The sequence below is a fragment of the Amborella trichopoda genome, chromosome 1, assembly GCF_054954075.1.
Source record: "Amborella trichopoda isolate Santa Cruz 75 chromosome 1, AtrichopodaSantaCruz75HAP2 v2.0, whole genome shotgun sequence".
NCBI lineage: Eukaryota > Viridiplantae > Streptophyta > Magnoliopsida > Amborellales > Amborellaceae > Amborella > Amborella trichopoda.
In genome coordinates, this window is record NC_142336.1 from 56,872,349 (window position 1) to 56,885,939 (window position 13,591).

Below are 13,591 nucleotides of genomic sequence, written 5' to 3' on the forward strand. Positions count from 1 at the left end.
TGATCTTCATGTTAAAGATTATACGTTATTTAAAATTAGGTCCAAAAATCCATTTCAAAAATAAACTTTTAAGAGAAGACTCGTCTCTATATGGACTCATAAAAACCGTGTCCATCCAATAATAGGATCATTCTGCAAACTAGATTTGATTTTGGAGCCACCAAGTTATTCAAAAGGGCTCATGCTTCTCATGTACCTTTTAACACTAAGGCAACCAAACAAGCTCAACAAGACATCACCATCAAACCCCTTACTCTTATTGAATATCAAGCAAACAAGGCCCATGCTCTTTTATGGCAGCATTGTATAGCACAAAACCTTTCTAGTGGCCTCCATATACATATATGTGCCTGGGATTCGGTCATCGTTCAATCTTTAATCATACAATTATGAGTGAGCTGAAAATAATGTTTTTTACTAGTATCAATAATTTTTGTTAAGTTACTATTAATATGAGACATTGTTGTCAATTCATTTCTAACCGTCAATCAAAAATAAATAGCTTTTTTTTTTTCTAAACACATATGTGCGTGGAGATCCATGTAAAGCTCATTCATATACACTGTATAACATGTTTACAACCATTGTATAGGAGATTGCTAGGAGAGAGAAGTAATGGAGTAGTGCATCTCCTCTAAGAAATAACCACAACTTTGCTCAAAATCCATAACACCAAAGAGAACTCAAAGGCAAAGATTGTGTGAAGCAGGCCTCGATCCAAAGTGAAACCAAACAAGGTGATACCTCCACTGTTATGTTGCAAGTAAGAAACTGGCATAAAACAAGGAAAGTTAGAACCCTCCAATAAGGCTAAAAATGTAGGGAAGTTAGCATGATGCAACTAACTTATCAATTATGGAACATTTTATCTATTTTAAACTATTCAAGCAGTATATGATCATGTGTAGAGAATGGGGTTGGGGTCGTAGTGGTTGCATAACTTGTGTCTCAGCTAAAGTCTAGGCTTCTATTCTCACCTAACACATTAAAAAACCACTAACCATTTTTTAAAAAAATTGATAGGAGCTCATCATCCCCACTGAATTACCAAAAAAAAAAAAAATGATCACGTGTAACTTTAATGGGTTTTTTTAGATTAAATTAAAAGATATACAAAATGTTAAATAATTCATCTTTACAATTTGATAAATTTCCCTAAAAATATAATAGAAACTGGAAGTACAATATGACATGACTATATAGAATCCATAGTCATGTCATGCTTTGATGAATCATGGAGTGCTCTCTCCAATGCCGTCCACCTTTATTTGGATGATGATTACATTATGATCATGGAGAATCAATGGTCTTATAGATTATCTCACGCTTAAAAAGGAAAAATAGATATTAAATTGATCAAAATTTGAAATTAAAGATAAAAGGGCAACTAATGAAAAAGTCCCTTTTTCAAAATTAAAGAGTAATCCCCATTTTTTATATTTCACATGGGTGCAGTTTGTACAGAGCCTAGGCTCTAAACAATCAAATTAGAGCCTACCTTCAAATAGTATTTAGAAATGTGGTTTCAATATTGGAAATCTTTGTGATAGCTTTAAAATATATTTTCATCTTTATTTATAAGGTTTAAAGCTTCAAAAATAGTGTGGAACGACAAATCTATGAAAACTTGAAAATTTTGAAAATTAACGGTAAAAAAATACGTCACAAAATACATTATTTCCAAAACTTGAAATCCATTTTTTTCCCATGTACATACATCTTGATGTCAAGATGATCAATTTGAAGATACAACCTCTTATAGTGAAATTTTTGAGACAGGGTCTAATTTGATTGTTTAGAGCCTCGGCTCTATATAAACTTTTTTCATTTCAAGAGGGTCCCTTTTTTTCATTGTTTTTTATTGTTGCCCAAATTAAACCATAGTCTTTTGTACTTCAAGTACTGGATCACATGTAAGACTTTATTTTTTCTTTCCAAAACTCGTTCTTGAAGTAAACGGTCGAAATCCTCTATATTTACTAATTTTGTTCTAGAACCTGTGTATAGTTTCTAGTATTGGACTGGCTACGATGAAACATACGTAGTCCAATACTAGAAATGCCTTCCTAGCTATTTGCCATATATATATATATATATATATATATATATATATATATATATATATATATATATATATATATATATATATATATATATATATGATCAAGTGCTTCAAGTATTGGACAAGTTCAAATGGTGAAAAATGTGGTTTGGTACTTTAAGAACCTGAACTACTTGGGAAAAAAGGTTGGCTGGTCACTGGGCACTAGAAGTGCCCGGTTGTTCTAGTTCCGAATCTACAAAATATAGAGGTATCTGTTACTGGAAGTGTTAGATCCCCAATAATATAGAGAGTGTCTGGTACTTCAAGTAGCTGATCGACTTTTGAAAGAAAGTCTTATATGCAGTCTGGTATTTAAAGTACTGGACTGGGTTATTTGGAAAAATAAAATAAAAAAGTGACAAAAAAAAAGAAGGAATGGGGGACAAATATTCAACAAAAAAAATAAAATAATAAATATATATATATATATATATATATATATATATTTATTTATTTATTTATATATTTTTAATTCCAAAAGAAAGAAATTTATATGCACATTTGAAATTGAAGCTTGTCTTACCAAAGGCTTGCCTGACCTCAAAAGAAGAATGTAGCGATGGTGAGATGAAGAGAGCATCTGGTGACTCCGGGTCACTTGAATTGTTCGTAGCCAGAAAATTCTCACCATTGATTGGCGGGGCCGATGGTTCCCCGGAATTTGAATAAGACCGTTTGGTTTTTGGTTCCAATGTCATTGATGCATGCCACCTGGTCGCGATCGACACTATACCTTGCGCCCGGTGCGTGATCTTTGCTGCCCCCAACAGACACAAAAATACCCCACAAAGCTGGACAGCCGAGCAGACCTGCCAATCAATGGAAGTTACCATAAAGGTACGGTGCCTAGCAGTCTTAGATTAAAACTGCAATTTACTATGAGTTCTTTGTTTTCTTCTTCTTTTTTGAGACGTTAACGGTGGGAATGGAGGCCGGGACGTTATATTGAGGTATCCGCCCCCTAACCAAGGAGACGTTATGTTGAAGTATCCGCCCTCTAACCACTGATGCCCCAATTCTATTGCCAATTTATCCTGTGTTCTCTAATTTTCACTTAAGAGGATGCAGTTTGAATAATATTAAAGCTTGAAACCAAGAGTTTGTTAGTCATTCCCAAAGCATCGACCCTAACATTTTTGGAGCCAAAACTAAGGGGACACCTCATGCCTCATTATCTAAATTGAATGTTTGAAAATTCGGTTTGTGGGACTAAGCTAAACCAACACCCTGGGAACCGGACGAGTTTCACCGATTCTCACGATTTTATTGCTAATATTTTTAGGACTCGTCCGAGTCAAGTTGCCTAACTTTGTTAGCTTGAGTCCTTGCTTTAAAAGTCTATATGCAACTATCAAAATGCAATGAAATTTAGACCAAAACCTATGCATATAGATTGGAAAGTCACCAGAATTTACCTAGAATTGGAAATCACCAGAATTTATCACGTTTGGTTCGCGTGAAAATGTTTTCTAACATGAAAAAATTCTCTCACTGTCAAGTTTGATAATATTTTCACACCAATTAGTCTTAATGCATCTTTTCACACCAATGGACAATTAATTGATGTAAAAATATTCCTTCATTTGATCGCATGAGATAATTTTTTCATACGACTCAAGTATGCAAGAGAAACATGAGAGAGAGAGAGATTGGCTAGACTTTGGAGAGAGAGAGAGATGCTTGCTTACCAAAAGATCACCAGAGTTGAAGAAATCCTTTTGAAACTTGGATGAGAACACCATTATCAGGGCCCCCAATTGGCTCACAGTTATGGTCCCCAAGCTCCCCAATATAAACCCCCTACACCTGTGACTCATAACAGAGAGCTGCCTCCTTATTCTAACATGCTCTCTAAAAATAACCCCAACCTCTGATTCAGACCCACCATCCTCTAACTTTTTCCTCAGACCTTGTAACCTCAATATTTGCAGCTCACAAGTGAGGCTAAAAAGAACACAAACTAGCAAATAAACCCCTGTTCTGTAAATCCAAGAAGCCAAAACGAATCCAAAAACCACCCACTTAGCCGCGAAACCACCTTTCAAAATACCAACATCTGTGCATGAAAAAAACACCACCTTATGAGCAAGTTCAACTGAAAAAGAAGGTAACAACATGAAAGCCAATCCCTTGAAAGCCCTTTCGAGTTCGCTAGAGTAATTTCGTCGAATTTCATGTGTATCCTCAGCTAGCTGGTCTAGGAAGAGAATCTTTCTTAAACCATGTTTTCTTACTGATCTAGAAAGGCTAAAAAATGCTATAGCAGCGAGCCCAGACTCAGGCAGCTGGACCCATTTCTCTATGGCTATGGCTCGAGATGGGGCTCGAACCAAGACCAAGCTTGTTATTGGTACAACTAATGTAAAGACACAGAAAGTGAGCCATGAAATGAGTTTAGTTGGTTTTGAGGATTGGTCTAAAGCCCACCATCTTAGGCTCATTCGAAAGTTGTAGAGCTCGTCATCATGGAATGATTGCGATCGAGCATAGCAAGATCGAAGGAGGAGAGGGACTCCTGCTAAGTTGCCAGTATCTGGTCGGATCCCGACATGATTTTCTCCAGAATTTTCATGGAGCATCTCTTCGGGTGGCCGGAATTTGGCATTAGGTGGCAGGAAATTGACAATTGCTCCGCCAGAAAAGTTTGATAAGTGGTGAGCCATGAAGTGGTGTATGTTGGGGTGGAGAGAAAGAGGCTTTTTAAAGGGGTTCATGTGAGAAATTAGGGGCCCTGTCACTTTTTACTTTTGTAGGTCTCAAATTTACTTATCTCAAAATTGTTTAGAAGTTTGGCTTTCCACCTTTTTTTAGTACCCTTTAGAGTCAAGTTCGTTAAAATTCAAGAAGCTAACTTACTTTTGCCTATGCCTGGTCTTTGATGCCCATTTTATTTTTACTTTTGATGAAATTTATTCTGAGAATCTTAAAAGAGAGAGCTTTCGGACCGACTCAAACTTTTAAAAGAGCTAAGAAATCTATGAATACCAGCTGCATAGCATAAGAATCTGGATTTGTCCTTTGAATCAATCAAGAAAAACTGGATAAACGACACATTTGTTTTTTTAATTTTTCAAAATTTACGAGCTGATTCAGAATCACCTAAATTAGTTTGTACCCTTAGGGTCCCCAATTTCTAATAGCTTCAAACCAAGGATTCACCTCGGGTTGCTCAGAACAGTGAACCCCCCAGTTCATTAAAGGGACTTGGGCAATTGATTTAGAGGATCTTTTTTATTTCTTTACTTTTTTTTTTGAATTTTTTCCTTTCTTAACCAGGCGATATCAGAGGGTCAAAATTGGCAAAGCCGACTTGGGAATCGACGATTGAACTTGGATAGCCGGGCGCCCAAGTCAGTGCAGGATTCCTTTTTCAAAATAAAAAAAAACTGATTTATCTTGGAACTAGGAAAATCATGCAGTTCATGTCAACAGAAGAACCCATATCATATTGAGATTATATCGTTTTAAGTTATTTCAAAGAGCAAATGACAGTACTAAGTTTATAGGAGATTAAGGAAGGGACGACTTAAAATTAGAACTCTTTCGTTCCCGTGATACAACACGGACTCCTTGTAAACTCCTGTCTACCGGGAGTTGTGGAAAATCACCGAAATAGCCTCCTCTTTTGCCAAAATTACTAAAGTGCCTCCATCTGTTGGAGATAATTACCAAATATTTCCCTGAACTGCCAAACAAGCCATGCATATCTTTAATGTCATTGTGTGTGTGAGGAGAGAGAGAGAGAGAGAGAGAGAGAGCTCTACATGACAGAAGTTAGTATGTGAGAGAGTATTGAGAACATAGGAATTGGGTTTGGGTCAAGACAGTAGAGGCTGCCTTTTTATACCACAACATATCAAGTTCCATTCCTACGTAACCTTGTCAAAAAAAAAAAAAAGAATTGTATTGAGAACCTGCTCAAAAAAATACTTCATGCAAGAGGTTACTGAGAGAGAGATTCTTTGGGTAGGGTTTTGCTCAAGTACTATGGCTTTGTGGGTAGAATTACTGCAAATGAAGCAAAACTGAGATCTCTCCTTCAAGGAGTAAAATTGATTAAAAAATTTAATAAAGCAGTGGTGGAAGGCGATTTGATGATGTAATAAAATGGTTAAAGAAGGAGGTGGAATATCCTTAGTCTCTACATGAGCTGGTTAGGGAAGCAACTGAGGTATGTAATAGTATAAATATGTCTTTGGTTCATGCATACGGATAGATTGGCTAAAGAAAGTGTTAATGCTGATGTGTTAATGGAGTTTTGAGGTTAGATTGGTTTTTCTCGGTTTTTTCTCTTTTACTGTTGTAAGGTCCTTTTGGCTCGTACCCGATGGAATTGTGGTTTAAAGTGCAATGAAAATTGTTACTATACAAAAAAAAAAAAAGAGGTTAGTGAGAAAGAGAGTGAGTATTGAGAACTTTGTATAAGAGGTTAATGAGAGAGAAAGAGAGAACTTAATGTAAGAGGCTAGAGAGAGAGAGAGAGTATTGAGAACTTCATGTAAGAGGTGTGTTTGAGAGAAAGAATAGTAAGAACTTCATGTAAGAGATCAATGGGTGTGTGTGAATGAAAGACAGAGAGAGTGTGTGTTGAGAACTTCATGTAAGAGGCTAAAGAGAGTGTGTGTAAAAGTATCTTGAATTTCATGTAAGAGTCTAAAAAGAGAGGTATTGAGAATTTAATGTAAGAGGTGAGAGAGAGAGAGCTCTTCCTGTAAGAGGTTAAGTCAATTTACAGTTTACCACTACCATGAAATAGCTACAGCGCAGGAAAATTCATAAGCATCAGAAAGGCAGGTGCATAACCTTGCCTTGTCTCGTGATATTCTCTCTACTTTTGAGTGGCTCTCTTTTACACCGCTGAAGAACAAACTAAGGGGTGTCAAACTTTCTCATGCTCTTTGAGCCTTTAAACCACCCTCTTTCACTAAATTTTTTAAAGTCAGCCTCTTTCACCATATTTCTTTCCCACCTGTCTTCAAGAATCTCTACATTGTATTTAGGGCTGTAAACGGGTCCGGTTATGCATCACGTTGACCCAACCTGGGCTCTGTCCTCGATATAGGCCAAGGTCGACCAGGATCACAGATATTATGAAGATCATGCGAGTCCCCAAGCCCATTAAAAATTATAGGCTGGATAGCTGAGATTGAACTATCTCAGTGTCTTTGCTTTGAAGGAACGCTCTCATTGGGGGAGTTCTTTCAGACAAACTAACTGCTTTACAATGTTTGTTTCATGGAAAGCTCTTTCCCAGAACGTGGCTCTTAAAGTCCCATCATGCAATTTCATACTATTTTGCAGGATAGCACACCTCTATACCTATTTACATATGAAAGTGCTTTCTTAATTGATGGAAAGCTCTCTCTTCGAGACAAAAGAGCCCCAAGCATCAAGTAAGGGGCAAATTTGGTCATTTTTAGCCTATTATGTTTATTCTCTTGGCATGCTTAGTCAGGTGGAGTTCTCCCCCAATTTTGTGGGCAAAATGATTTCACAAAAATAAAAAATAAAACATTGTGTATTGTATACATCGACAATCGAGATGGAGTGATAGAATTCGAGTTATTCGGCCCATATTGTTCTATAGGCCGAGTAGCTCATAACGCGCACACAGACACCTAGACCTGGTTAGAAGTAGGCTGGACAAGGAAACAAACTTGGTCAGGTCCAGTTACTTGACCTCCAGTCAGGTCCAAACCTAGACCAAGCTTGGGTCCACTTACCACCCCAACTAGATTAAGGTTGCTTACCTCCAGTAGGAATCATGCTCCAATGTGTGGACCATATTTGTTTATGATCTACCCATCTTGCTCCAAAGTTTGGATCACATTTTGTGAATTTACTCTTTCATGCAAACATAGAAAACCCTAATATAAGATATTCCTTCCGAATTTTGACAAATTTTGAACTTCGTTTCTGGAATGGAACATGCATACGTACACAATGTTATGTTATATTTCACATCAATAACTCTACAAAACAATTTTTTTTTTTTTTCAACTGTATATAATATAGAAAAAATATCTCCATATTTTATATTTTTAAGTTTCATTTCTTGATAAACCCAATATTTCAAAAGATATCTTTCTAACCTCTAACCACTTTAAAACTATTTTTTAACCTAAACAAAATCAAAAAAGATGTGCTAAACCCAATCATTTCTCTCTCTATTTATATACCTCAAAACTTCTCTCTTACTCTCTCTTCTTGTGTCTCTCATACTCTCTCTTGTCTCGTGTCTCTCCAAACACTTCTCTCTCTCCTTCAAATTACCTCTCACCTCCATGAAACCTTCTCTCTCTCTTTAGAAATTTGAAAAGATAGCTTTTAGAAAAGACATATCTTTTTAGATTTGTTTGATCTTAAAAAACATATTTAAATTAACTCACGGGGTTAAAAGAAATAAAATCTACAATTTTTATGTCCCAATATATCTTTTAAAACCTTGGGTTTATTGTGAAATGAAACCTAAAAATATGGAGTATGGAAATAATTTTTTTATGATATATCTGATCTTGAGATGATTCAATCGTAACGTACTTCGAACGTGTGGATGCAATTTCTTTATACTACAGATTTAAACAATTGCCATTTTTGTAAAGATAATGGGAAAAGAAAGAATTGGGAATTGTCATTCTCCATTTTGATGACCAAAATACTATGTTCTTAGTGTTTCGAGCTTAAATCCCTCGAAAACCAGCACCGCCGCATGAGTCAGCGGATGCATCGAATACTTATACTTTACTCTCGCAATTATGCAAATACAATGCAGCCTCTGAACATTGTAGTACAAATATCTAAGAGAAACTAATAAAATTTTAGATCCTAGCCTGTTTATTGACCAAATGGAAATAGCTCATGGTTCCTCTATCTCATCAGTAATTCTAGTCCCCTCTCTTCACTCATCACTCACAAATGAATCCTCATTCCTCCGGGTTTCATTGTTATCTGCCAAGTACGGTTGTGGATAGGTATGACTCATCACATTCTCTTCAGGGAATCTGGTTTTTGTGAGTCAGCCCATTCATCCATTCAGGGGTCGATAATCTTGACCATGGTGATCATGAATACGGAAAATTAAAAAAAAACTTTGAAATTTGAAGATGGTGGTTTTTGAATTCTTTTGCCCCATTAATTTACATTTTTATGGAGGCACCATCTTTGTCACAAATGGACTACAACCCACGTTTGACGCATTGGGGGATGCAGTTCAACAACATCCCCAAGTCATGAAGAACTTCTTTCCCATGCTCCTACTTACAATCAAAGGGCCCAATAACCCATTTCAGACAACTTATATCATATTGATTTACCAATACTAATATACTGTTATTTCATAAAGAAAAGATAATATGCATATCAACGATAAATTAATTCAGATAATATCCCATTTCTAATCAACACCTTAGTTGCTAATGTGACCCTTCTGGTCTGAATACATGAGGCTGGAACATCTGCATTTTTTGTAAACAAGTAGCAAAATGAGAGGAAATAGGAGTTGAGGTTGGATACATATTGAAAACTTAAAAAACAGGGAAGAAATTACAATTGTTCACAAGTAGGATCAAGAAAACACTAAACCTTTGGCTAGAAACTAAATTCTGGAGTTATTATATGACGACAAAACGACACTATGGTCACACTAAAACCATGCAGGTTCCAAAAGAAGTTGATGCTCAGTATAGTGTTACATGGACATTGACACAAGTACTAGTGCTGATCAAGTCTCGCAGGTGTCTATTACTTCAACCTAAAAAGTTGAACATTTAAAATAGAGAATACATTACAATGGTTCGCAAGTACGATCAAGGTAAGGAAATCACCAAACCTTTGGCTCGGAACTAAATTCTGGGGTTATTATGGCAAAGGGACATTATGGTCACACTAAAATCCCAGAAGTTTTGGAAGAAATTGATTATCATGCAATGGCACATGGCCAAAGACATGAGTGTTGGTGCCCATCAAGTTTCGTAGGTGCCTAGTACTTCGGCCTAAAAATTCGATATAGCTAGATATGTACAATCATTTTGGAAAATGAAAATAAAATATTCTCTAGTGAATTCACATGTGAAGCAGTTGGAAAGGTAGTAGGTTCACAAATGCAGCTCAACATCCCTCGACTTCAAACCACAAATTGAGCATTTCTATTTCCCGTTTTTTTTTTTTTTTTTTCGTATATTCAAGCGTTCTCACATATCAACATGTGTACAAGCGCCGACAATTGTCAACACATGACAAGAATCATAAACAAGAGCGTCTAAGGAACCCTGCTCTATGACACTTATTACCCTTTTTTAATGTAATGTTCCTATATATATATCTGCAAGTGTTCCTAATTTGGGCAAAATAAGGAAATTTAACCCAAATTTGTTAGAATCAGGGCCTGAACCCACCCTTTATGAAATTGAGGCTGTTGTTCTAAGAAATTTGGGCTAAATTGATTGCTTTATGCAATGATTGCATAAAAATATGTGAACTTCTAAGGTATAATGATGGTACAATCTTCTGCAACCCAAGTATGACCAGTTCAAAAGTCAATGAGCATAAAAATATCTTAGGTATAATGATTGTACAATCTTCTGCAACCCAAGTATTCAAAAGTCAATGATAGAGAAAAAGGGATGAATAATTTCAAGTTTCAATTCATTTCACGTATATTCTGGATAAGAAAATTTACATACCAAATAACACAAACGCCTGGGTTTGTTCAATCACATATTTTCTCTCTCTTTGTCGTCTTCTTTGCCATTTTCCATGCCTGAGCTCACCCTCTCCTTATGCCTGCAACAACTCGAACGCCCGTAATTAGGGTTTCCCCCGCCTTCATCCAACCCTAATTGCCCATTATCATCTCCTAGTCCCCCATCCCCAAACCCCAATTTCTCAAAACCAGGTTTCTCAGAACCATCACAGGCCTTCGCTTCTTCTGATAAGCCAAACTTTTTCAGGAAAAACTCGGAATTCTCCTTCCAAACCTCACCATTCTCATAAACCTCCTTCTTCCAAATCGGAACCCTAGCCTTTATCTCATCAATAAGAAATTTACAGGCATTCAAGGCATCAATCCGATGAACCGAAGAGGCTGCAACGAAAACACTATCTTCACCAACTGGTACAACACCAAGCCTATGAGCCAAGGCAATGGATTTGATCTTCCATTTTGACCTAGCAGATGAGCAAATGGACCTTAACTCTCTAATGGCCATGGGTATGTAGGCTTCATACCTGAGCTCAAGAACCCTTTTTCCATTGAAACTGTCTCTTGTTGTACCAGAGAAGGTAGCAATGGCTCCAGAGCTAGGGTTTCTTACATGGTTGATGTATTTTGTGAGGTCTAATGGCGCGTCTTCAATGATCTCCACCAAGTCTTCTCCCTCTGGTGTCGACATTAATCGATTTTGGCGACCCAAGGACTTATAAGGAGAATTTATAGTGAGAGAAGATTTAAATGTCTCAATTTTGTTAGTAAATATCGAAGTTCCCAGGCACCCACAAGGGATCCTGCCTGAAGAAGTCCACATTTGGTCAAAAGTTGCACATTACCACTAACTATTTAACATTTTGCACATTACCACTAACTCAAGAATGTGTGTTTTACTTTTTCGATAGGTAATTTGAATCTAAATCGAGATATATTGGTAAAGTGTTCAATTATTCATGTTTTATAGGGAATTTGATAAATTTCTTAAAAGCTACGTTTATGCAAGTTGTACCTTGAAAATTTATAAAAAATAAAATGCTGTTTCCTATGCTGAAAGACCTTTCAATTGATCATGTCTATATAAAAACGAGATTCCAAATAATAAAAATATTGTATCTTATAATTTATATCTGGATTATTTATTTTCAAAAATTTTAAGTATTTATGGATTTGTTCGAATTGAGCTATTTGTTTAGCTTTAAATTTCGATTTTCAGGTTAATAATCTTTAAAAAGGATAAAAATATTTATTTGAAAAAATATATTCTTATCGTTTATTTTTAACTTCCACATCTGACCCAAGAATTGAAAATATTACTTGTAAGCAAAAAATCTACATTTTTTTTATCTTACAACCCCTAGACCCCTTTGACCATAAATTTTTTATTCAAACAAACGCTTAATTGGCACTCTATTTAAACTTCATCTCTCTCTCTCAAAAATTTCATCTCTCTCTCTCTAAAACTCCATCTCTCTCTCTCTTTGCTTCTCGATGAGTTTACTAACCAAGGGATTTAGCTTGAGCTCGAACATGAGCACACCTTCTTATATATGAGAGAGAGAGAGATGGAGTTTTGAGAGAGAGACGATGATGTGAGAGTGAGAGATGGGGTTTAGGTTTTAGAGAGAGATGGAGTTTTGAGAGAGAGAGACAATGCTACGAGAGAGAGAGTAGAGTCATTTCATAAGTTATTGAGGTCAATAATATATAGTCAAAAGGGTTTAAGGGGTTGAAAGATAGAAAAAATGGAACTTATCAGTAATATTTTCAATTCTCGGATCTAATGAGAGAAGTTAAAAATAGAAAATAATAAAATATTTTCTCTAATATTATTTTACTCTAAAATTCTTTTCTTTTAAATTGATAATAGATCTACGACTTCTAATTTTGGGTTCAATGTTTTCAACAAATCCCTCGTGTTACAATTGGGTCTACCTGGACCACTAAAAGGTTTTCCAATTTATATCTCTATATCAGGGGAAGGATTGCACCCTTGCAGTACCAAATTGTACACTTGATCCCAAGGACAAAACACCGTTACCATGTGAAGTGCTTGAACCTGAAACTTTCAAATATCCCTTCATGTCCAATTTTAATATGGATGGAAGATCTAAAAGCATTTTATTCCTTCCCTAAAATCGATTAAATACAAAAGGAGTATTAAAAACTTTTAGGCCATAAGAACCCCACTAGTAATTAAAAAACCTTGTACACACTGGCTCTGACTCGCCGAGTTACTTGACCTAATCGATCAAGAAACCTACTCCTAGGAGTGAGACTAGTCTACTCAATTCATAAAAGGAAAATGCTTTCATGCAGGCTCGACCGTGTTTCTACGGTATCCGGTCTAGAGGTATAAAGCATATAACTTAAAAGATGGATGCAAATAGGTGGTCCATCTAAAAACAATTGTAATTAATATTTCTAATGTTTTTTTAATGTAATTATTATATGTAGTTTTCAATTTATTTTCATATCATGATCGCCGTGTTAAAGATTATATACTCATAAAAATTAGGATGAAATTATATTTAAAAACTATATTTATTGTCAAACCCGTATTTTTTACATATGTAGGCTTGGCCATATAAAAACAGGTCTTTCATAAAAGGAAAAAGGAAAAAGTTTATGTAAGGTTGCAGACCTTAAAATATAGAATTATATATGCACCTAAAAAATCTATTGGAAAAAGTTGTTTTAATGTTGAAAAGACCACTAATTGATCATCTCGACACTGAGAAGTATGAATATAAAAAAAAAAAAAAATTGATTTTGAGTCCTCAGAA

At 35.7% G+C, this 13,591-nt stretch overlaps 2 protein-coding genes across 3 annotated transcripts; both read right to left on the reverse strand.

The window, feature by feature from the left end:
• Window positions 1–537: 537 nt before the first annotated feature.
• LOC18440778 (Ras guanine nucleotide exchange factor K) lies at window positions 538–4,767 on the reverse strand. The gene is made up of 3 exons (XM_006850916.4): window positions 3,793–4,767; window positions 2,628–2,913; window positions 538–771 (listed from the first exon to the last, which is right to left on the reverse strand). The coding sequence occupies exons 1-3, from the start codon at window positions 4,765–4,767 to the stop codon at window positions 635–637; spliced, it is 1,398 nt and encodes a 465-aa protein (XP_006850979.4). The 3' UTR covers window positions 538–634.
• Window positions 4,047–11,706, reverse strand: LOC18440777 (molybdopterin biosynthesis MoaE family protein). Of its 2 annotated transcripts, none has more exons than XM_088847790.1 (2): window positions 10,786–11,627; window positions 4,047–4,160 (listed from the first exon to the last, which is right to left on the reverse strand). In XM_088847790.1, exon 1 carries the CDS (start codon window positions 11,623–11,625, stop codon window positions 10,816–10,818), a length of 810 nt encoding a protein of 269 aa, XP_088703916.1. In that variant the 5' UTR covers window positions 11,626–11,627; the 3' UTR covers window positions 4,047–4,160; window positions 10,786–10,815. The 2 variants fall into 2 exon arrangements, with proteins under 2 accessions (XP_088703916.1, XP_006850978.2); XM_006850915.4 differs by lacking the exon at window positions 4,047–4,160 and adding an exon at window positions 9,388–9,558 and having other exon boundaries at window positions 10,786–11,706.
• Between the last annotated feature and the right edge of the window lie 1,885 nt (window positions 11,707–13,591).